Source organism: Halichondria panicea, chromosome 1 (assembly GCF_963675165.1).
Source record: "Halichondria panicea chromosome 1, odHalPani1.1, whole genome shotgun sequence".
NCBI lineage: Eukaryota > Metazoa > Porifera > Demospongiae > Suberitida > Halichondriidae > Halichondria > Halichondria panicea.
In genome coordinates this window covers 12,123,353-12,147,922 of record NC_087377.1, presented here as the reverse complement: position 1 = coordinate 12,147,922, position 24,570 = coordinate 12,123,353, and the positions used below count along the sequence as shown (strand labels likewise).

Below are 24,570 nucleotides of genomic sequence, written 5' to 3'. Positions count from 1 at the left end.
CTTAACCACCAGTACCCTCAAGCAGCAGTACCCTCATTTCTTTAGCCAGATTGCGTTAGAATCAATCTCAGAGCATGTAATAACAAAAATTTTCTGGGGGAGTGCCCCACCCCCACTGGTAATTCGTTCATCAAGCCCCCTCTCTTAAATCCTGGCTACGCCCCTGTGATCTGCATGGGATATGGTCCTAACATACTAGACTAACAATTCTGAGATCTTCATCACTGACATTGGAGAGAGTTACATAATCATTGGTGGTCTCCCTTCTCTCACCTGTCGCACTGACCTCACTACCTTCTGTAGAAATGGTGCTGACAACAATGGTAATGGACCATTAGGACAGTGGACATATCCTGCATGGTGGGAGTGTGATACTGAACAATGGTGGTGGACCAGGACAGCAGTTCTACATTAACAGGAATGGTTCTCAGATCATCAGACTAAACTACAGAGTGACCATGCAACCCCTAGCTCACTCCAACCGGGTCCTACTGTTGTACTGTACCAACTACATGGAGGAGATATGACCCTATCTGAGCCTCTGTGCTAACCTGCATGGGTGAGTGAATTGTCTTGAATATACTGTTACTGTAAAAGTTATTATTCCTCGGTGCGCATGCGCAAGCGAGGTATACGGTAGTGTGATTGTGTGTGTGTGTGTGTGTGTGTAGACTGCTACAGCTGCCAAGTAAGAGTTTCTATTAATGTTTTAATTCATGGATTTGCAAAATAATGCTTCGTTCTTGGGTTATGCCTACTTGGCTACCACGCGGGATGCTCTTTGCCTACAAATTATATAGTGTTAACTACTTACGACTACTTACGACTTCATAACGTAACAGGAGAATCTGTATACAAGATCGATAATATAGATAAAAAGTGCTGACTCAGCGGACAAGCTTCTCGCCTGTCTCCTTGCATCCAAGAGAGGTGATCCCAGTCCTGGCTGAGATGTCGCCTCACCTTCTCCCTGTTGAGATCATCAATATATTACATTCGCTGCATCAGAGGAGCACACTCGCACCCAGAATATTAATTTCATTAGTCTCAGGTAGGAGGACCTCGTGAGTTCTGAATGTGGCTGTGTGTATGACCCTCACAATGATTAGTGATTCATTTGATACATGTTTTACACTGCATATGACATATGTAAAAAATTAATGTGCAGCAAAGATACTGATGGTGAGCGTGACAGTTTTCATTTAGACCACACCTACAGTAGTTTTTACTGCTGTTGATTGAAATTCCATGCATAGTCCACGCACGTGATGTTGTTGTACCTCCTCTGGTATATACCTCTGCTCTGGTCTGACAGGCGCGATGCGGTGCAGCTCAACCAATTATAGGCTCTGATTACACTCAGCAATAACATACGACGTGGGAGGGGTGTGGGCGGATAATTAGTGCTCAATCAAAGGCTGCACCGCGCCTGTCGCTTCACCTCTGTTTGGGATCTGGCCACGTCCTCCCCATATCGTGTGGATCGTGTGCCAGTACCACTTTTGGTTTATGATTTTATTATTGCAAAATAACAATGCAATGCTCACAAAACATTCTACAGAATTCTTTCATTTTTGTCGTAAAATGTCACCAAACAGGGAAATCTGTAATTGTTTAGTGTTAAATTATTATACAAACACAAAAATCTTAATTTGAATTGTCCTGTGCATGTATTACCTCTACGTGTCATGTTACGTGTGGGTGTTTCAAAGTGCAAATTAAGTCTATAAATCGTAAATTGCACAGCTACAGCAAACCGTATCCGACTGATTATCACCACACTTACGACACTACTGTCACCTATTCCCGTGGAGACTATAATTATACTAGCTATATGTCTTTTGTACTCTTAATATTTTGCTGCCTCCTTGGTCTGGGGTCAGCCTGGAATCAACCGAGCACCTGTGTTAGGAGCCAAACCTGCTCCAGTGGAACCGAGACAGAGCTGACAAGATTAGAGAATCACTCGAATATCTATCAGAGCTGGAACACATTCGTAAAGCACTGGAAACTATTGCCGACAGATTACAGGGTAAGTAAGTAACAATTATGCTCACAGCAAAAAGCTTAAAGAGTGTGTGTGCTATCCATGCACGCTAACTACAATAATCTGTCTCTCTCACTAGACAGTACAGATGCTGAAGGAAATGCAAGTGCATCGGTGCCAACTACCAGCATGCCAACAGCAGCCACATCAACCATCGAAGCAGCAACTGCTGCTACCAGCAAACCAATAACAATGACCACAGACCCACCAAGTGCTTCTGACACTTGTGGTGGACCAGGATGGGCGTGAGTGGCCTACATTAATATAACCAATCCCAACCAACAATGCCCTCAAGGACTTCAACTGATAGACTATTCGATAAGATCATGTGGTCGTACACAATTGTCTGCTGGTCTTTGCTCATCTGTCATGTTTCCAGTGGGTGGTGTCCAATACAGGCAAGTATGTGGGAGAGCAATAGGTTATCGGTTTGTACACAACTATACGCATTCGCTGGATACCATTCTGCAGGTAGGAATACTATCAATGTTGCATATGTCGATGGACTCAGTGTCACGCATGGACAATCTCCACGCACACATATCTGGACGTTTGCTAGTGGTTATTTTAATGGAACCTGGTGATACTGACGCTCACGTGCGCTGTCCTTGTGATGAGGGGAACACTTTTGGTTCTCCTCCATTTGTCGGAAATGACTACTTTTGTGATAGTGTGGCCACATCTAATAACTATAATGTAAACCCGTTTCGTTTGCATCCCGATAATGCGTTGTGGGATGGTCAATCTAGCCTCAACACATGTTACAATAACAACAATCCTCCGTGGTTTACGAAAACTCTATCAACTCCAACTACTGATGACATTGAGCTACAAATGTGCTTCTATAATCCCAGCGTACACGCTAATATTGGACTTCAGCTCATGGAAATATACATCAGTTGAAGTGATTGTGAAGGAATAAAGATTAAATATTTGCCGAAAACTTTTGTAATGAAAGCACTGCCTGCGGGTGCTGATGCCTCAACATGTACGTGTCAAAGCTATATAATACATAACATAAATATAAACTAAATTAATAAATAATAACATACACACATGATAATAATCATGCTGAACATTAATTTTTTACTTATTGTATATATGCAGGCTTGTTGCATTTTGAGTGGGCAGATCAAAGGAAACACTGTGCCAATATCTGCCATATGGCACAGGTCAAGCCTTGAACTGTGCCACTATCTAGATACTGGCATAGTATGGCTAAAGCAGGGATACAAAAGAAAGGGGATTGGAAACTACCGCCCACGCCCTGTGTAAAAGGACTGACATCCGGTGAAGCACTCCGCGTTATGATTTCGCACTCGCGATTATTTTTGTTTTGACTGTACTCTGGTTGTATTTCAACTGTTTCTAGCTCTCCTATCCACTAGCGATCACTCAGGGGCTGGGAGGTACTCAAGAAAAGTAAGCTTATACCACTGACAAGCTCTAAGTCCGTTGTCTTTACTCTGTTTCCAATTTTTGTTGAGTTTAGCTTAAATTACTCTATGTCAAGTTTTCTCTGCCCCTCCTGTGAAGTCAAAACAGCAAAGGACATTGCTTGACTTGGTTATTATGTATCTAAGTGCTATATAGGATGGTTTCATGCTATAGATGAGCTGTACTGTTCATAAACGTTTGCAGTATAGTCCTTCAAACTGCTTTAGTATACTTTTAGACACACCACAGGCCTGTCCCTCCCACGACTTCATAGTAAGGGCTATTCCTTCTTGTATAGCATTTATTTGTCTAGTGATAGTGGCTGCGTGGCTTAGTGGACTTTTTCATTGTTTTAGAGCTAAATCCTCTTTACTTTTCAACATTAAAAATGATCAATTTCACTGTTTCTATGTACAACACATTGTAGAGGAGTCAAGACAGGTAATGAGCATGCTGACTATAAATATAATCCTTTGTAGTTTTAGCCACGCCCTATAACGCGGAATGCTTCACGCAAAAATTTCGCAAAAATTTCGTTTCCAATCCCCTTTCTTTTGTATCCCTGGCTAAAGTTACCTAAAGCCCACCCTCCACCCAGTAACCTGAAACGGTCCTGAAACGGTCCCTTTTATAGTATAACACTGTTAAACCATAGATAGAACAGTAAGAGGGATTGGAAACGACCAGGCCCCCCTGTGTAAAAGGTTGAAACACTCCGCGTTATATTTCGCGCTCGCAAATATTTTCGTGGTTGATCGTTCTGTGTTGTATTTTAACTGTTTCTAGCTCTCCTATCCACTAGCGATCACTCAGAAGCTGGGAGGTACTCTAGAGAAGTAAGTTTATACCACTGACAAGCTCTAAGTCCGTTGTCTTTACTCTGTTTCCAATTTTTGTTGAGTTAAGCTTGAGTTACTCTATGTCAACTTTTCTCTTTCCCTGCTGTGGAGTCAAAACAGCAAAGTACATTGCTTGACTTGGTTATTATGTATCTAAGTGCTACATAGAATGGCTTCATGCTATGGATAAGCTATACTGTTCATAAACGTTTGCAGTATAGTCCTTCAAACTGCTTTAGTATACTTTTAGTATACTTTTAGACACACCACGGGCCTTGACCTCTCACGACTTCATAGTAAGAGCTATTCCTTTTTTTATAGCATTTATTTGTTTAGTGATAGTGGCTGAGTGGCTTAGTCGACTTTTTAGAGCTAGATTCTCTTTACTTTTTAGAATAATCAACATTAAAAGTGATCAATTTCACCATTTCTATGTACAACACATTGTATGGCAGCAAGACAGGTAATGAGCATGCTGACTATAAAAATAATCCTTTGTAGTTTTAGCCACACCCTATAATGCGGAGTGTTTCACGCAAAAATTTTCGTTTCCAATCCCTCCTACTGTTCTATCTATGGTTAAACAGATTCAGTGGTAGGCAGAAAACATTTTTCATGCGTCTGGAGCATTCCACAGCCACCACAAGTAGTTGAAACTAGTTGTCTTATAAAAGGAGTGATGTGTACACGGAAAGGAATGCACAAGGAATGCAGTTGTGACACATGCAATGCAGTTGTGACACATGCACGAGTGCCACATGGGATATAATTATTGGCTCCAGTAGTGACTTAGGCCCGAGGGCCATACCATGAACTCTTGGTAATACACATCACTCACTGGTATGCTGGGAGTGGACTATAGCACTACAACAAGCCTGCAGGGCTCTGCCTGCAGGGATCGCTACAGTGATGCTCATGGGCCATATAGGCATTATTGATTGCTGAACTAGAAAGAAGGAACTTATTGACTATTATATGGCTGCATGGCTCAGTTTGAGTTAGCATGCAGCAAAATAATTATTGCAAAAATAAGCTATTAGTAGCTTTATGTTATGTAGCTTTGGCATCTCCATGCACCAAGGCATCAGCACCAGGTGCTTTCATTCAATCTGAAGTCTTTACCAAATCTACCCATGCACTCTACTACAGGATGTGTTTATTAGTTGACTGATGCTTACCATTTTACATACTGTACTATTGTTATTGATTTAAGGCACTTGATATGATAGAGAGGTTTATTTTTTTCGAAGGTTATAATTATAGTTTTTGGAGGAAAGTTCGAGGACGGAAGTTATTATTACAGTGTCCCTTTTCTCAAGGTTCTCTGTTAACGTCCTTTGTTTGTCCCACTGTATTTCACTGTCTCTCCCTCCCCCTCAGGTACTATGCATGGGACTAATGGTGTGAGGCTCTACTCGAGGGTGGTCACACAGACCAGGAGAGTGCAGCTGGTCGAGCAGCACATCCACAAAGTGGTGAGTGGGTGATGGGATTTTTGCAATCTTTTGTAAAGTGTTAGATTGTTACTTGAGTGCCTAAAAAAGATGCTTATGGACGGTGTGCTTAGACTAACGATCTTGTGCAAAAATATGTGGACTATCTTAAGATACATTTTATGTTATCCTATTATTACTCAATGTTGTTGTGATGTTGATGTGTGTATAATTTATGTGTGTGTGTGCAGGTGGACTTCTACATCTCCCAGAGCCAGGCGGCCAACCATGCAGTGAGAGAGAGGCATGCAGCCTGCATCTGTACTGCAGAGCTGGGCACTAAGGTGGGTGGGTGGCCATGTGATAATGGTGCCTGTGTAACCTACTGGAGTTTACATATATATCCCCTAAACTCTGTCATGGCTACTTCTTTAGTAGTAGCACATTATTATACTTATGTTTACACCTTATATACAGCTCAGCAATATCCCCCCCCCCCAAACATGCACACACACACACACACGCACACACAGGTGAACAACGATTGTCTGAGACTGTACATGGTGAGTGTAGGGGAGATATTTAGGACGATTCTGGCACGTAAACACCTCACTTAGATTCGGGTGTCACTATAATTATACAGGAATTAATGTAGTTTTGGAGTACACCCATTATAATGTTGGATGGAGTTCAAGAAAATGCCATTCATTATAATTCTATAAGGATTGTTACTGGCTATAACTCACATGTTCCTAGGGACAGCATGGTTACTAGGCATGCATGCATATAATTATGCATTGACCAATTTTGCTAAAAAATTTGCCATGGCATGCATGCTCATGGTTCTGCCTATTATTCCAATTATCATAGCCACATGTGTAAGCCTCAATTTGAGGCCGCGGGTGGGGGTATATTCGAGTGAAAGTCGCCGTTTGCAATTATACGCCTTATATACACATAGTTCGATTATAAGCATCTTGGATCATAACGATAATCATAGTCTCTCAAAGAACGTTCTTGTCTATGAGTAAAAGAATTGGAAAAAAGATTCTGATGCAAGCCAACAGTGGCTGCTGAGAGTTGGTTAGTATGGACCAACACAGACCAGTGGGCATGCATATCCCTGAGTAGCACATTAATTTAATTAGTTACCACAACTTTAAAACCTTAGCAACCATATGCAGTAAACATAATGTGTTTTGTCTATGAAACTATTATGGAGTAGTTAAGTGGAGTATTTAAAGACTTAATCGGAAACATCTTTCTGCATTGTCTATGAAAGCCACTCCCCCACCAGCCACTCCCCCACCAGTAGTACAACACTCGGCACGACTCTGAACTCGGCTGACATCAATCGAATCAGTGTTAGCCGAGCAAATCACATTGCTTTGGGATGGGGTTGAAATACGTATAATTATAATTATGCCTTACTTCATCAACACACACACGCTCTCACGTCTGTCAGAGATAATGCTATTGACAGCATAAACACTCGTTCCTTATAAAGTAATGGCACTGCCTCTCCCATGTTAATTGAAGACTTTATTATAATTAACATACTAGACAAATGGCGGCAGCTAATGGACGCCGGTGTGGCAGCACATGCCAACTCAGACACACCTCATAATAAAATTATTCTATGCGGTCTCCTCTCGTACTATATACAATGGAGTATTTATGTATGCATGGAATCATAGATATAATAGGGCATAATTATAATAGGAAATTTCTATTATCTATGATTATAGCCTCCTTCACAGGCCTTATAGATAGTGCGGCATGGGATCGAGGCTAATAATTATAAGCTGTCAACCACGCTGTCTGAATCTAAGCACTTATTATGTTGCTAACATAACTATTATAGTCAACACAAATCATTATCAGAGAGAACGCAGTATTTCATTGGTTCAGTAGACTCTTGTTAATCCGGTCACCCTTGGGACCATGCAGCTTGGCCGGAATAGCGAGGTGGCTATATTTCGGGAATAGCCGCGGCTTAAAAACGACCTTACCTCGAATCTAATGACTATATAATTTTGCAGATATGCTCAAGCGCACCTATAGATAGATGAGTATAGCTGAGTGTGGCTGTCCATTCTGGGAGGTTTATTTTCCATTACTAAAGCTGATCAGAGACTAGAAAACTGCTCGTTATACGGAGTAGAGAGGTGGTCACTCCTGAGAGGTTGCTTTACATTGAAGTCATTGTGTTTCAATCCGGACCTGAGCTCTTGGCGGTTATATAGCGTGTGGTTGCTCTTCGGAGGTGGTCGTTAATGGAGATTCCACTGTATATATAATTATAGGCTAGCATAATTATAGGTAAAATAGGTGCGCTTGAGTATTGTGCTGCATGAGGAAATAGTACATGTAGTAATTTTAACGGAATGAAAATAATAAAGAAATTACTTAGCAAATTTTTCGGCCAAATTGATAAGTTGCTTCACTAAATGTGGACAGTTAACAGTACGTGACTGCACTACCCTAATGATGCTTGACCAAGTAGAAGTTGTATCATGAGAGAAAAAATGTACCAGCATAGCTGTGAAACACTGTTGGACTCCTTGATTTTCCATACTGAATCGCTGAATCGTATACATTGTTATATACATTGATTGATAATAAATTATCTTATATATACCTCTAGCTCAGAGCCTTCAATTTGAAGTTCAACTCCAAATTCAAACCATTTACAAAACACTTCAGATAAGACCTCCAAAAGTGAACGCAGGTGCTTGCCAATATCAATAAGATGGGAAAACACGTCAGAACCTGCATGTATAAGCAGTTATACTGGTATATACAATGAAGACACTGTTAATTTTGAGCATAGCTTGCAGCAGACTGTATATAATTATATACACATGCATGCATGAACTCATGACATGTAGCCAATTATATCATTCATGTATGCAGCAGACTGCATGAGTATAAAAACATGCATGGACGAGCTTACTTGTCATAAAGGTATTGCTAGGTGGGCTGTTAGCAAGAAAACATTCCATGTACTTCTGGATTTTGTTGAATTTTCCATTAATTTTAGTTCACCTTTTGCTTTTGCTTTTACCAGATCCAAGGGTGTTTTATCTTCGTTATTTTTCACTTCTGGCAGTGAAATAAGTGGATAATTTATACGATGCAAATGACAAATATACAATGTACATGCATGCATGCAACATTAATTTTACCACAAACATGCATGGCATTACTAGAATTTCAACAGCAATTATATATATAGCCAAGTATAATAGTGAATCAGATTCAGAAACGCAGTGAGTGCACGAGTCAATGGAGTTAGGCCTTTGCATGGTCAACGCATTTTCCAAGCATGCATGCAGGATAATGGAGGTCTCTTTTGTAGATAAAACAACCTTTTTCATACAAAATTACCTGTATTGCAGATACAACTTTCGAGAAGAAGCTTTATGCATTGTATGTGTCCAAACACGCATGCTATGTGCAAGGGAGTATAGCCATTGATCGTCTTTAGATTGGTAGTTCCTTTATTAATTGTGAGTTGTTATTGTAGCAAGCTTTGTGAAGTATGCTATACCTAGGTGGTTCTGGAAAGATATAGTTTGGATTAGCTCCTTGGGCTAAGAGAAATATAGCTTCTTCAATCTTATCCTTTGAAGTAGCTAAGTAGAGCAACTGATCGTGAACACTGTTGAAAACACGAGGTATTTTTATTGGAGAGTCTCCCTCAACATCACTCTGGGGCCTGGTTCTCTTAATAGATCTAGAGCAGTCTCTCTCGACATCATCACTACTTGTGCTGGATATAGATCTAGCCCTGAATTTGTTTGCAAAATGGCCTGTTTCTCCTCCAACATCAGCTTCGGTTGGCCTACAAGGTTCGAATGTCTGACTTTGTGTATGACAGTCTCTTTCAACATAAGTAGATCTATCCATTAATTTTCTTCAGAAGTATAGATCTCTTTTGTAGTCCATGGAAGCAGTATAATTACTGGGCTGTGACGACCACACCCTAATTCTGGGTAACATCAAGAGTTCATTAGGAAGAGTACACAACTCCAATAGACTGTACACAAAAAGCATTCCTCCAAACCTATACGTCACAGATGCCTGACCACAATGAGCATATAATTAGTTGTACCTGATGTTTATAATGAAACTAAACCGAAAATCACTATAGTATGTACTATACCCACATGCACTATATAGATGTTGCTAATCAAACACTACCAGTATAATGTATAACTTATAATCCATAATTATATGAGTGCTTTTTATAATTATGCACTTGCCTATAATAATATTATAATAATTATAGTATTGCTAATCATGCACTGAGGAATGTTACTATTAGATCTAGCACCAGGTTAATTGTGTAACTCACAGCCTATAATATTGGGGGGTATTATATTTAGCGAATGAGCCATTTGAATCGACTTGGTGTTTTTTATTTGGCGTCGCAGGCGTGGCTATACTACAGCAACGACGTTGTGTCTACCGAGAAACTTTAATTCATTTTGACAGTTTTAAAGTTGGCCATCTCTTGGATAAGAGTCACCAACAACAGCCCATGCAGGCATTATTGCAGATGGTCCATGTGCATCGTGCATGGGCGAAGCTGTAGGATTTACCTATAATTATATGATTGAATTATGGGTAGATCTAAATCAGATAGGAGTAACTATGTGGAAGTTCAACAACATCCTTGGTCATCCCAGATGGTTGGGGAAGCTGTAGGATTTACTTTCAGGATTGAATTATGGTTACTGATCTATATGCAGATAATTACACAGGAAGTTCAACAACAACCCATGCATAATTATGGTATACATGCATGTGCATGTTGGATGAAGCTAGATATATAAAATTAATGCCGGTAAAGTCAACATCAACCCATGCAGACAGTTGGTCCGTGCATGCATGTGGTGTAGGAAGATAGATCTGTTTTAGATTTCCAAAAAACAGGCACATTTATGATTTGCAATGTGAAAATGGCTAGGATTGGCCAAAGAAAGCACTGAAAATTATAAGCGTGCATGCATGGAAACAAGAAAGCAGGAGGGAGAGAGCCATACATTAATCTCTGTCACAACGTCATAGATATGCAAATGTACAAAGGCCAATTTAACAATGCAAATGATGTCACTGACAAACACGGTCTAAATGTTTACATGATGTACAGTGCTTGCAGCCTTGAGAGTAGATAACCACAAAGATGTGGGTAGTTATAAAATGTACTCAATTGTAAAAAAATGTTTCCGTGAAAACATCATAATTATGGTGGTTTTGTGGTGATCAATAGAATGTTATAGTTAGAGTAGTGAAACACTAAACATTAAACAGCTAAGGAAAGTCTCAGACTTTGTGTTGAATGATTTAGATTTCCTGACAATCTAATTTACCAGTATTTAGGTGATTATAATTATGAGTTTTTTTATTGTTCAGAAATTGAATTAAAGCTAAGCTTTATTTTAGTTAGCTTATAAACGGACTACATTTTGATGCCAAGAACATTCTCTGTTGAGATAACACCCAAAAACTACTGGCACATTCTACTATTTTCTACCGTTTTGATGGCATCACAGCTGCTAACCACAAACCAATCCCGCTTTAATTAACCACACACTTAACTTAATAGTGGAATACATCTCTTGTGTCTGGAGCCCTACACCAACCCTAGGCTGCTCTCCTATTTCCACATCTACTGTTAAATTGTCTTGAGGATATACAATGTATAGGAAACCTAAACAATTCACAATTATCTGAGCATACACAGTGTATATTTATTGGCCTGTGAATGGGGGAGTAACTCACACATAATTATAATGACATTCATAAGATACAATTTATTGGTTTCTTACCTTCTAAATACATTTCTAACTGTAATAAAAATAATTATATAGATTTGAGTAAACTGATTATAATAATAATTATTATATACTGTAAAAAAAATGGGTTGAAACGACCCATTTTTGGTTACCTGAATTGCATTTTGTGTGCAATTTTGCAATTCAGGTAAACCAAAAATGGTTATTTCAACCCATTTTTTTACAGCAATCAATAGTGCATTTGTATGCATATGCAATGTGCGAAATGTATACCGTGGTATACATGCAATTAAGCTATTGAGTCATCACCACACCACACCCATTCAACTTTTGGTAAGAATATTCATTACACATAAGCTTGCATATATAGTTAGACAAAAGTGTTACATTTATTATAACTAGAGTAAGTGCTATAGGAGGCAAATGGCATCTCTAAGCCCCCTTCAAGTGCTTTGGGCACTAATTATTTTGTTGTGCCTTCTAAGGTGCACTTTTGCACAGTTTCCGGCAGTTTGCAACACTCCAGAAAACCTCCAGAGTAAAGTATGTTGTCCGAACAACTGTAATGGTAGAGGAGATTGTGTGAACGTTAAATCAAACGCAGAGCGTCAATCTGTTGATGCTGATCCAGAAATTGTCGCAGTTCTAAAAAATACATCCAATGTTTCGGAAAAAGGAAATAGGATTGATAGCAGATATCTTTGGCCGACGATGGTGTTTGAAAATGTTTGTATTTGCTCGGGGAAATTCTATGGAGTCGATTGCAATGAATGTGCGTTTGGCTGGTCAGGAGAAAATTGTGGAACGAAAAAACAAGTCGTTCAAAGAAGAAGTTTTGGCAGTCTATCGGATTCTGAAAAGCAAAACGTTAAGAATGGTATGCTCATGCTAAAGAGTGAAATGGGTTATTGGAGTGTTGTTATTGAAGAGCCACTAACTGTATCTGGCACAGTTACACTGCAAGATGTTTCTACGTATGATTTCCTTGTCTACATACACAACTACGTGTCCCGAGATGCCTCGAAGTCATGTCAAACACTTAATGGCGGTATAAATGTTGACTTTGCACATTCTGGGCCAAATTTTCTAGTCTGGCACAGAACATATCTGCTGATTTTGGAAAGAGCACTTCAAAGAGTGCTAGACAATACTAGTTTTGGCTTACCGTACTGGAAGTGGGAGGACAATGACCTTTCGGTATTTGATAAGCGATATTTTGGAAAATTGTCATCAACACATGGAATAATACAAGATATTGAAGGTGGATTAAATTGGAACACGGTTTGCGATATCACATATAGACAGAAGACTGTTGATAACACAATTGCTTATTGGGAGGATGACAATTCGAGTTATTGTATGGCATTTTGGGTTCCTTGTAACCCGAACGCTGATTTAAGGTATGGTAATCGGCTTCAGAGAGGAAATGCTGAAACATATCTACCGAATGTACGTGAGATTGAAATAGCGATAGCTGCCCCAGAATATGATAAATCAAATGCTGAAGGCAAGTATCGTCAGGACAGTCCACGAGATAGTTTTAGAAGTAGACTGGAAGGTTGGAGTTTGATATGCTCAACTTCGAATTCTGACTTGTGTGTTGGACCTCAGGTATTGTCAGGTTCTCAACGATTACATAATAATGTTCATGATTGGATAAATGGGCACATGAGCGTTCCACCATCTGCTGTAAATGATCCTGTATTTAGCTTGCATCATAGCAACATTGATCGAATCCTTGAAAGTTGGATGCAACGCGGCTTTCCATCTGGTGAAATACCTCCATACGTACCTGACAGTGGGGGTCATATTGGACATAATTTGAATGACTACATGGTACCATTTTTTCCTCTTATAACACCGAATCAGCAATATAGTACAAGTGAGAACTGGGGGTATATGTACGATACTCTTATTGTAGCCACTCTGAATGACAAACCAGATATACCAGACTGTACCTATACTAAAGAAAATATCCGAGAATGCCGTATATGTACTGCTCATAGCAGTGATAGCCCTACTCAATGCAATCGATTTGAATTTGATTTGACGACCAATACTGGAATGTATCGGCAAAATTGCTTGCTTTCGAGCGAAGATATGAGGGTATGCTCGGCAATTGAGCCAACAGTGAGGCCTACTCTGAGGCCTCCTTCGGGCTCAAGTTCCAAGAGAATTAATGCCAGCTTGCTACTGTTCCTGCTCATTGCCTTCCTCACGTTGGTACTCGAAGATTAGCGAAAGGCAACTTTTTATAATTATGTGCTGAACTGAAAACCCAAACCCAAATAAAAAGTTTAACAATGACTTGTTCTTACAATAGAATAGCCAGCTATAGTCTCTTTTGCTGTACGTATAGATCTAGTTCTGTAAATTTGTCATTGATCCCTAGCTAGAGCCCTTTGAGTTTTATTGATCACACACCTTGAATATTTGCAACTTGAACACATAACTGAACTGATTAAAAAAAAACATAATAAAGCTATAGATCCCAACTAACATTAACTCCATCTGCTGGGCTGTGACAGTATATGCATGGCAAAGGTATAAACATATTCTACCAATGATAGATGTAGAGTATATAATTATAGATAATGGACGAGACACTCACCAACCAGTCGGATACTCAGGGGCATGATCCCCACACGACACAGTGACCATAATTGCTATTGTATAGATGTTAAATTTATTAGTAAATCTAGTGTCGCCGTGCAATTGCGATCAGTAACACGATGTGCATTGAAAGGAGAGGTGTTGCAGACAGTCACAAAAGGAACGTCAGACAATTCCCATCTTGGAAAACTGACAGTTTGTCATCGGCAGATACTGAAACTGGCAGTTCGTCATCAGTGGTTTCCAGTGAACATGGTTTTACGTCACTCACTGAATATTGAGGTTTATGCAATGTCATTATAGTCCCGAGTCCACTGCATGTATATAGCCGTTTTGAGCATAATAGGGACAGTCGAGCATAATCAATTTTGATGCCATAATTTGAGAATTACAATGGGCACTTTGTTCAACAGCACTGCAAACATGATGTCTTACAGACTTACTGTACAGTAGCAGGTCCTTATAATTATATACATGCCTGATGAGGGATCTGATCTAGTTTAGTAACTTGTTTTCAGATCGTCAAGCCAATATCTAGTTATAATTATACACAGTCAGCTGTCTAGTGTAATGTTACAACAATTGTATCCAATAAAGGTGAAATTACTGAACGTAATGTCACTTTCAAAATCATAATTATTGGGGTCAGTTTCAAATTTTTGCTGTCACTTTCAAAAGCATATAATAAAAGAACAGCATAATGGGTGAAAAACATGCAGTATAGTGTACCTATGCACCAAGTCTAAACTGAACCCTAAGGATTTTAGTCTCGACGGTTAGAAGGTTAATTGCATTGCTGACTAGACAATCTCATGGTTTAGCTGTTTTGACATCGATCTGTGTTTCACGATAACATTTTACTTGTTAGGAGCTAGCAGAATCGTGCAAAGCCATGTGGTACTCCATTGACAGCTAGCTAGATGTGTAAGCAATGTAGATTATGACATTTTTCTGCTCTAAAATAATTATTATGTATTTTCTCTGCATGTATAAACAGTTTCAAATCACTGAATAGGAGAGTGCATGCTCAAGAGACACCTCCGAGCTGTTCCTGCATGGACTCTATTAATTTTATGGACTAGGATTTAGTGAGACTGTGTAGAAACCATGTAAAAGACTCCCTATACATATTATCCCACTATACTAACACATGCATTATTTCTGCGGAAATAATTATCATGGATTTGGTTTGCCCAAATTTGGTTTCGAACAAGACTTATATACCATGAACTCCGTGAATGTATACTGTTCAATCAGCTTGCACTCACCTAGTCTATGCATGTGACTATATATATATAGGCCTGTGCCAAATATTCCTTGATAATAGGGATGCTTAATTGTGTGTGAATTAGGGTGTGTGTGATAAAGGTATTTCTCTAGACTGATGAGTGCATGCGGTAGACAAAATGAGGTGGGTAAAAGGTCACCTACTTTGTCTTAGCTCCATGTAACATTTTTGTGCTACAAGTGTTAGTGATGAGGTTGGTTTGTAGCTCTATAGGAAGTTTCCAGTATTATATTTAACTTACTGTATGTGCATGTCAGCGCCTGCTTGCGCTAATTGTCAAGTTCTCAATAATTTATCACAGCAATAAACACACCCACTTACAAAAACAATAACTATATCCGGGTATTGCACAACAACACATGGTAAATCTAGAACATTCTCTAGAACATTCACAAAAACCGGCAATACATCACTATTCTAGAACATTCACAAAAAGTATAAATATGCAGTTCTATCAGTACATATCCGTAAGTTCTCCACAGTGCACATGCAAACATTGTATGGTCACTATAATTATATATAGTGCAATGAAATGTTGATGTCTATTATACATGCAGTTGTTGTCACTCTAAGGGCCGGATAGTTATTATAAGAAGATACCTTGTCTGTTTGTGGTAGTTAGGGCTATAGTTTCTGTTTAAGTGATAAGGTTTCTGTAATAACATTTCAACTAATGGTGGTTTTAGTCTCGATCATCATCTGGCTGTAAACACTTCAAGCCAACACTAAAAGTGGGGTGTGCTTTTCACACAAATTCCCAGCTGTTTGCCTGATATTGCCACATTATACTTGCGTGACAACCACACATTCATTTTTTCAATGCTGGAGGGGAGTATAAGGACATTCACGAGATTTAGTTCCTCCTTTCTATGTAATTGCTACACTGTAAAAAATGATTGAAAAAAAGTGCGGTGGACACACTAAAACCGTCGCATATAGCACGCTTTTTTGAAAAAGTGTGCTATATGCGACGGTTTTAGTGTGCTCACCGCACTTTTTTTTTTACAGTGTATAGATTGCTTCTTTTGTCCAGAATTATCATAATGATTGTAATTCAGGAGCAGGTCAGCTCTGCAGATGTCCCGCACAAATCTTTCCTATGCTTAATAACCAATTAAAAGATGATTTTAGCAAAGTAAATTAATTGAGTAGAACAGGAAAAGCAGGACTATATAGTCGCTCCTGTCATAGTACGTATATATATGGAGCCTCTCAATAGTGCATATAATACATTTATTGTACATTCAACTACTAGCATATAATTATATACTATTGCAATAATTATACACTCCAAAACTGTTACCTATAATTATAAGTCATGTACCATAACAACAAATACAAGTTATTATAAGAGACTGATGTATAATTATTATATACACAATAAGTGTGTGTGGTAGATAGCCGTACTTTTTTCCATTTAAGACACTATAGAGCCCCCTCATTGAGAAATTGCTTCCTATGCCACTGTGGTGCATGGGTATTCCCTGTATAATTAAATAGTTTCAAATTGTTTTTATAGTAGAAGGCTTATACAGTGCAACAGAAATGACAATTTCCCAGGTAACTTAAAACCAAATGATGACATCTTTGATTCCAGACACTCCCCTTGTCCAGAGTGTATTTATAATTATGTTTATTTACCTATAATGACAGTAGCATGCAATCTCCTGAGGTTCTATAACATTAATTTGACTCTTGCGGTCACTATTATCATACAGCCATGCAGATAACCCAAGCCTCCAAAATATCATTATGCATCAACCATGCACCTCTTTCTTACATGCAATCTAGAGGTTCTTTAGCCTTGATTTTAGGTAGCAATACACCAATACAAAATCTTGGAATCGACTCAGGTTCCCCTAGCTGTATTAACCATGAGACATATCATTTTCTGTCCTAACTCCTTTCCCTTTCAATTGTGCATATTTCAGCCTCCGTGGTTATGAGAGAGTCCTGGTCCACCTCCCCCAGAGGAGACAACTACACCTGACCACACTGCTATACCAACGATGTGGTAATACCGTATAGCTGGTAATTTTTGTGGGGCAAAATATTCGTGGTTTTCGTGGTTGGAGGTCTGACCACGAATATTTTACCCACGAATGAAGCGACCTTGCCTACCTTTACCTAACCTTTATCCAAGCAGCAACCACGAAAATATTATCCACGAAATGTCTCAATATTGCTGAACCACGAATATTTTGTCCCCCGAAAATTACCCGCTATACGGTAGTATGTCCATCAATTATAATGGTTGTAGATTGTATGACCCTTTATCAGAGCTATAATCCTCTGTCTCAGTTGATGTTTATTGTGTAGTGGATCTTTACCCGCTGTTTGTCTCAAACTTGACTGAAGTATTGAGGTGGAACCAATGTCTGTTTTAGTCCCCTCTCCTTCTTCCTCAGATACTATAATTATGTGCGTGCATGCATGCATGGCGGATGGTGTTGAGGGTGGTCTATATACTCTCAGGAGACCTATAAGGTGGTCACACATTTTTCACCTAGCTATTATTCAAATTATTCAACGCAGTGAAATAAAAAACCTATAAATTATATAGCACTAAAAAATGGGAGTAAGTCATTACTTTTTAATTTCAACAGCGAAATAATAAACTTTAGCACACAAAATGTGGTTTCAACATTGATTGGACCAATCTGTGATTTACTGCCATGTAAAATGTGGGCATGTTCTGAGCTACTGCGCATGTGCAACTCAATTTCACAGTGCCTATTATTCAAACCATTTAGCATACCAGAACTTAGTGCTGATGCAATGTACTACTTTGAGCTCTCTCCGCTGGTCAATAACTAGCCTCGATTCAAGGCCGATTTTAATCGGCCTTGAATCGAGGCTAGTCAATAACAGTCTCCAAGTTGTTGACTGTATCAGTTTCAGTGCTCAAGCTAGTAAGTAATGTCTTCATCTTGATAAATATGCTAATTTTATATTGTGTATACTATAATTATATAGGCACTAGGCTACCATGCAGGCTGGGGGGTCGCCCTTATTGTAATTAATTGCAGTGGTTTTTACTGTCGTAATCGTTGCTGTAATAATTGCTTGCATAGCCATGAGAAAAGGTGAGTAACTCAATTTAACTTTTAACTGTGTGATCGTATAGATGATTGTGATCTAGATAATGCGTCAGATCCTACGCGAAGATATTACTATCATTTGGCAGTACCGATCTAAGCGGATGTCACATGCCCATTACTTATCTCTGTCACGCTAGAGGCTGGGAGTCATGTGACTGCAGTTAGGTTTTTGGGAAGTACTGAGATTGCATTATCTCCTTCCTTAACTGAAAGCCGCAGATTGGAATTCCTGTTACATCAGCTTCCTCAAAAGTTCCCTAGCTATTTCATTAGTATAGGGTGTTTTTTGGGTAATTCAAAATCACTTATGGATAAAGAGACAATACTTTTTGTTGAAATCTGCTTATGAGTTGTAATTGAATAATTATGTGTAATACTATAATGACTGAATAATAATTGCTATCTTCATATTTTTGCATTTCATGTTACGACCAAATTTAATGTGTCAGGGCTATATAAGTTATATGCTCTCGCTCTGCGCTTTTTGGTGTTTCTTTCAGCCAATCCTAGCAATTTTAACTTAATAGAGGGGTTGGTAGATTATGTTGGCATAATTTTGAGCATAATAAGCACATACAATTATAACAATTATGAGAATAACAGGCAGGCAGGTTTTGGAAATACTTGCGGGTCGTTAAGTATCTCCTTGGTGTTCTAGATAGAGTCATGTGGCTATTATTTATAGTTTGATGTTAATATGTGCAAGGACATGGGGTCTAATAGACCGGTCTATGTTGTGCTTTGGAGGAAAAATAATTATAGTCAATGTGAAAAGAATAATATATAGGCTGTTAACTTGAGCATAAAAGTAATTATCTCGAGCATACTCGTATACCGTTTAATTTGTTGATCTGCTGCGAATTAAGACTGTACACGTCCATTGCTGTTTCATTGGACATGATCTATAAATTACATCGATCTATACTCAGCATATGCATGAAGTATTAGTAATGTTGGCATAATTATTTTAGAGGCAACAAATAACAAAGCCATTCTTGCTATACGGCCTATATAAATATATAACCTTAATAATAAGTCCAAATTCTATCAACATTCTTAAGCAAAATCTACTGCCATGACAATGTTTTTTACTTCTCTCTTAGTAATTTCTACTGTTCTTTTTGTTGAAGGTGAGTAGATTTGTGCAGCCAGCTAGTTTATTTACCGCACGTATTAAATGTGGTACAGCAGCAGAAGCATACCTAAATGTTAAAAGTGAGGCTTGCTCGGAGAGGGCTAGGGTGAAGCTGATCTGTGAAGGAGTGGATCTTGAAGGATTACGTTGGCGTTACAGCAGCCCTAACTCTACCGAATATGTGAACATCTTCAAATTCCTCGTGGATGCTTCTCCACAAACTTTTCCTAGCAACATCACTAATAAAAAAAATCCTGCATTCTTGAGCGTTCAATTGGTCACTATTTCTCGCTGTCCTGAGTCATACATGGCAAATTGGTCATCCATACTAACGGTTGATCTGTTGGCGCTAGAAAAGCAGAACATTACTAGCATAACATGTGGCGATATCGTTACCTATATGAGGATACTGGTATCTGATATTATAGTCTGGGATCCTGTCAATACGATAATTATTGCCATCTACCAGTTTGGTGTTTTGACTAGCGTAAAAGTACAACTATAATAAGGAATTTAGTAAGTTTTAGTGTAATAAAATTTACAAATTGCTATGGAACCTCTTTAGCTGATATGCTCTTCAATTCTCATGTACACCGTGACAATTAATGGATCAGATGAGGTCAAAATTATGAAAACTTGTGTTGGTCTGTTCTGCGAAGCCAGATTTTCCTCCATAAGAACCATTATGGGAGAGCACAACATTGAACTGAGTTTGTTTACTACTAGATCGTCTAGGATTAATACAAAAATGTACGCATCTGTATACGTAATAGGTGAGACATGAATATATTACATCGTGCTTTCTTATAGTGCAGTTATTAATTCTATAGGACTCAAAAGTGAAGATTACTTTCGTACTCAAGTTAATTCAACTAACTGTCTCTATTCAGTCAGTTGTGCAGTCATTCAAAACGACTCTACTTGTACTATACAACACACAACACTGAGTAATCAGCCTCCTATTAATAGCACGGGAATGTTGAAAATTCCACATTCAAGTCCTGGTACAGGCCACACATTTGCGTTTTCAGTGAAGGCAAACAAAAATTTACTTATCAAACAAAATATGTCTGTTACAGGTTAGGTTCAAGTTTTCAGTCAATAATGCCTCTATATAACTATAGTGTTGTAAATAGATGGAATCCCTGTTGAGTTTAAATCAACTGCCATTCTTAGCACAACTTCACTGTACCTTTTCTTGATGGTCATTCATTTCTTATTACTACTTATAGGAGGTGAGTTACCATTAACTAAAAATAATAGCTTTGAAAATTGGAAATGTAGCTTTTTGTAAGGTGAAGGTATTTGTCTCTAGAAAGAAATCTCTTGTTGTTTCTATGGTGATCCTACTCGTACTGCTTTTCATTTGCATTTCTTCACTATTTGTCTTTGGGATCATTTTCTATGGTAAACAATGTTCATTAAGTACTAGTAAAGTTATTCTTAAAAATTCCCCATAGGTACACAATGCAGTCCAGTTAGGATGACACTTCACGACAGTATGCTTGATACAATGTTAGTCATTTCATGTTTGGGAATAACAATTTTGATTACTATTTGGAGCTTTATTGGACACGGAGTGTACAACCATCGTAGTAAGTTTCACTTTCATTAAAGCTTCATTAAATATCATGTTGCAACTTTGTCTTGAACACTACACTTTGTACATGTGTTGTTCAGAATTCACATTGCGATTTGAAAACAAAGATACTTGGTAAGCCCCATGTGATACATTATATAAAGATTTACTTCTTTCATACAATGTTGGTCATTTGAATATAATTAAATCACAAGGCTTTCCTCAACAGCATAGTTACAACACCTAGCAGAAAAAGTTCACCCTCCACACTTCCCAAACAAAGTAAATCAGGTCAGCATTCCAACAGTGTTTTGTACGATGAGGTTGATCTAGCAAAAGTCAAAGGCAATGTCTCGGATATGATAGAAGTTGAGTTGAAAGCTAACAAGTCTTACGGGCACACAGACAAGAGTATTACGACTGCTTGCTCAACATATGCTACTCCAGAATGCAACAGCCAAAAAGATTTATCATTGAGTCACCAGTACAGCAAAATCAAAGTGAAACCGAAAGCAAAGAGAAAGAGTGAGCATCCTGAGCTAATAAATATTGAGCAGAAGCAGATATTGCTGAAGTCTAACCAGTCGTATGGTCAGCTAACAGGTGTTGTGGGTCAGATAGGGGGATGTGAACTACTACACGAGTACGACTACGTGGATCCTTTAAGTCAGTAGATCATTACAAGACAATTCCCAATAATTGTAGGTACTAACATTGTAATGTGTTATTCAGTATTGCAAATTTATACATGCATTGCATGCTTTCTGGTTTCATTTTTTATCAATATACAAAGCAATGATTATATATGTTGTTTAGTGGAAGTAGATGGTGAAAAGCAACTACCATAATTATAATTGATTACTGCAAGGGAAAACATTTGTAAAACAATCAGCAGAAAACTTGGCACTTAAATGTCATTGAGGTAATTACGCACTTGTATATATTCAAGTAATAGAAACTAAATAAACAAATAATGGAAACAGTGGATGTGATCTATGCAGTTAATCAAGGGATAGGCTGCAATAATTTGGTATTAATGTGGAAAAGCTATAAATAAAAATAATAAATATTGGATCTTGTCAACACGAACTAATTATATTGGGGCTCTGACTATAGCATAGACGTACAACTGAGGAATTTAGTAAGTGAAAAACCCATGCAGTGCGCATGCGTAAGCGAGATATACAGTTGTGTGTGTGTGTGTGTGTCAAGTAAGAGTTTCTGTAGGTTTCTATAGAGTAGTCACTGAGTGCGTAGAAAAACTTGTCCATGGAGTGTTGCTATAGTAGTTATAATAGCTCTGCACTAGCCTCGATCCCCCAGGCCGAGTTTTTCGCTTTTATAACGGTTAGGCGAACACAACTAGGCCTGGTACTAGTAGTCTGCGCATGCGTCAAATTTTCATGTATTTGTGGTCGGTAAAAATATTTAATAAACCAATAATTAACATAGAAAATTCCCTGAGTGGAGTATTACACATAGGAAGGTGCTTCACAAGGCCTAGGGGAGTTGCCGGTTGTGCTGCAGCACGATTATAGTGACCCAGGCAAACTTCAGGATGATTGAATGCTCCAAATTTCTTTTCAAGAAGGTTTAGCAGGCTGCTGGACCTCTCTGATTTAGGCCCCTATTTATTACTCAGTTAAATCTTGCTGAGAAACGTAGATTCTCTTGATGCCTCTAAACAACGCTCAAACGAGCAGATATACACTCCAGTTCTATGAGTATAGGACAAGATTAAAAAGAAACCAAAGACAAAAAGAGGATTTAAGCCCTTACCTCACACTGTCCAGTCTCGTTTGTTAGTATACTAGCCAAGAGGAGCACTGTTGCATGGATTGCTCCTGTGCAGAGAAGTATAGTTATACGTGTATACAGCCATATTAAATTTTTCGTATTAAACAGGTTTATATAGTGTTATTATCGATCCCTCTGTTTGAGCTGATGGTGGTAGCACCAAGTCCTCTACTCACACTCTTCACTTGATCCACCATCATGTATTTTTTGTCAGTGAGGGTGCATGATCATTGCTGATCTTATGAAGGTGTGTTTTCAAAACCACACAAAAATATCTGACCTTGACAAGCTTGACAAAGCTTTATATAGCCTCAGTCTTCACTTAATTGTTCTGCCTTCTATGTTTTCTAAGCTTAGGGAAGATAAAAGCTTCAGCTAAGAGCCATTCCAAACGGGATATAAAATTATGGTGTGATATTAGGGTCAAAATTAGGGTGATTGCAATATTGCAATGAGGGACGGTGTCAATTTTCTACCAATGAGGTTGCTTTCTAATCTTATGAGGGTATATTTTCTGCCAGTGAGGGTGATCATTGCTGATCTTATGAAGGTGTGTTTTCATTCATTGAGGGTACTCGCTGATTATGATGAAGGTGCTACTATTTTACGAGCTCTTTTCTTTGAGCCAGTGACTCTGAGTGTGTACCATGATCTAAACATAGCTGGGAAATTTAGATCTATTCACTTCACATGTTGTCCTAACCCATGCAACTATGCATGCATGAGTTCTCTCTTTTGTAGTTGGTAATTCAATGAGTGTTCTATAATTATTCTGAAGGTATATGCTTTGTCGACAATTAACCTCTTGATATTTTCCAGGCCTAATATGTCAGTGCACTTCTGCATAAGTCAGTGTACTTGTATAAGTCAGTGCACTTTGTGTATAAGTCAGTGTACTTCTGCATAAGTCAGTGTACTTCTGCATATTAAGTGGATAAAATTAGCATTTTGAAACAACCGGCACCCCATAATTGTTGATGTCTATAGTTGAATTGTTGTCCCTTTTCTGGGATATAGGAATATGGATTGTCTGTTTATGGTCAGAAGAGGTCCGAAATGCGTGACTGCACATATCACTATACAATTGCAGTCAAGTGATAACATCCAGGCCAATGCACTACATGTATAGCATTTGTATAGTATTAGTGCACGCATGTCGAACCCTCTGGTTTATGATAGTAGGTTATAGTTTATCTCTCAATCTGAACGTTTCTACAATAACATTTCCAAAAATTAAAATTTCGTTGAATTGATATGGAATGACCCTATTGTGACCTTGCAAAAAAGTCATTGTTGATAGTTGTACAAGATTAAAATCATAACAGGGTAATAACAGCTAGTGCAATAACAGTGCCAGTGGTTAGCGTCAACATGCAGTAAACACGTTAAGTGTATAGTCTAGTTTGTTGGTTCAGTAATTAATTACTCAAATACGGTTTTTCTGCTTGTGGTAAGTAATCACTAGCTTATACAGCAATGTAATTGTGTGTGATGATG

At 38.4% G+C, this 24,570-nt stretch overlaps 2 protein-coding genes and 2 long non-coding RNA genes across 7 annotated transcripts; 3 read left to right on the top strand and 1 right to left on the bottom strand.

Moving 5' to 3' along the window:
• The first annotated feature begins 2,212 nt into the window (after window positions 1-2,212).
• Window positions 2,213-6,373, top strand: LOC135350206 (uncharacterized). Its single transcript, XM_064548942.1, has 4 exons — window positions 2,213-3,035; window positions 5,704-5,798; window positions 6,008-6,100; window positions 6,290-6,373. The coding sequence occupies exons 1-4, from the start codon at window positions 2,999-3,001 to the stop codon at window positions 6,371-6,373; spliced, it is 309 nt and encodes a 102-aa protein (XP_064405012.1). The 5' UTR covers window positions 2,213-2,998.
• A 1,733-nt stretch (window positions 6,374-8,106) lies between these two features.
• On the bottom strand, window positions 8,107-9,852 carry LOC135350662 (uncharacterized). Its single transcript, XR_010399225.1, has 4 exons — window positions 9,147-9,852; window positions 8,713-8,861; window positions 8,398-8,528; window positions 8,107-8,341 (listed from the first exon to the last, which is right to left on the bottom strand). It is a non-coding gene; the product is annotated as an uncharacterized LOC135350662 (long non-coding RNA).
• Window positions 9,853-11,910: 2,058 nt separating this feature from the next.
• On the top strand, window positions 11,911-13,990 carry LOC135348260 (L-dopachrome tautomerase-like). The gene has a single exon (XM_064546444.1). The coding sequence runs from the start codon at window positions 11,984-11,986 to the stop codon at window positions 13,796-13,798; it is 1,815 nt and encodes a 604-aa protein (XP_064402514.1). The 5' UTR covers window positions 11,911-11,983; the 3' UTR covers window positions 13,799-13,990.
• A 4,295-nt stretch (window positions 13,991-18,285) lies between these two features.
• Window positions 18,286-22,072, top strand: LOC135350640 (uncharacterized). Of its 4 annotated transcripts, none has more exons than XR_010399222.1 (4): window positions 18,286-21,104; window positions 21,158-21,292; window positions 21,378-21,411; window positions 21,506-22,072. It is a non-coding gene; the product is annotated as an uncharacterized LOC135350640 (long non-coding RNA). The 4 variants fall into 4 exon arrangements; XR_010399223.1 differs by having other exon boundaries at window positions 18,288-19,692; window positions 19,751-21,292; XR_010399220.1 differs by having other exon boundaries at window positions 18,318-18,373; window positions 18,438-21,292.
• The last annotated feature ends 2,498 nt before the right edge of the window (window positions 22,073-24,570 follow it).

Bases quoted from the DNA above. Each gene is read 5' to 3' on its own strand.
- LOC135350206 (XM_064548942.1), top strand. From the start codon at position 2,999: ATGAAAGCACTGCCTGCGGGTGCTGATGCCTCAACAT. The intron at 3,036-5,703 runs GTACGTGTCAAA...CCTCCCCCTCAG, and splicing joins GGGTGCTGATGCCTCAACAT to GTACTATGCATGGGACTAAT. The intron at 6,101-6,289 runs GTGGGTGGGTGG...ACGCACACACAG, and splicing joins CTGCAGAGCTGGGCACTAAG to GTGAACAACGATTGTCTGAG.
- LOC135348260 (XM_064546444.1), top strand. From the start codon at position 11,984: ATGGCATCTCTAAGCCCCCTTCAAGTGCTTTGGGCACTAATTATTTTG.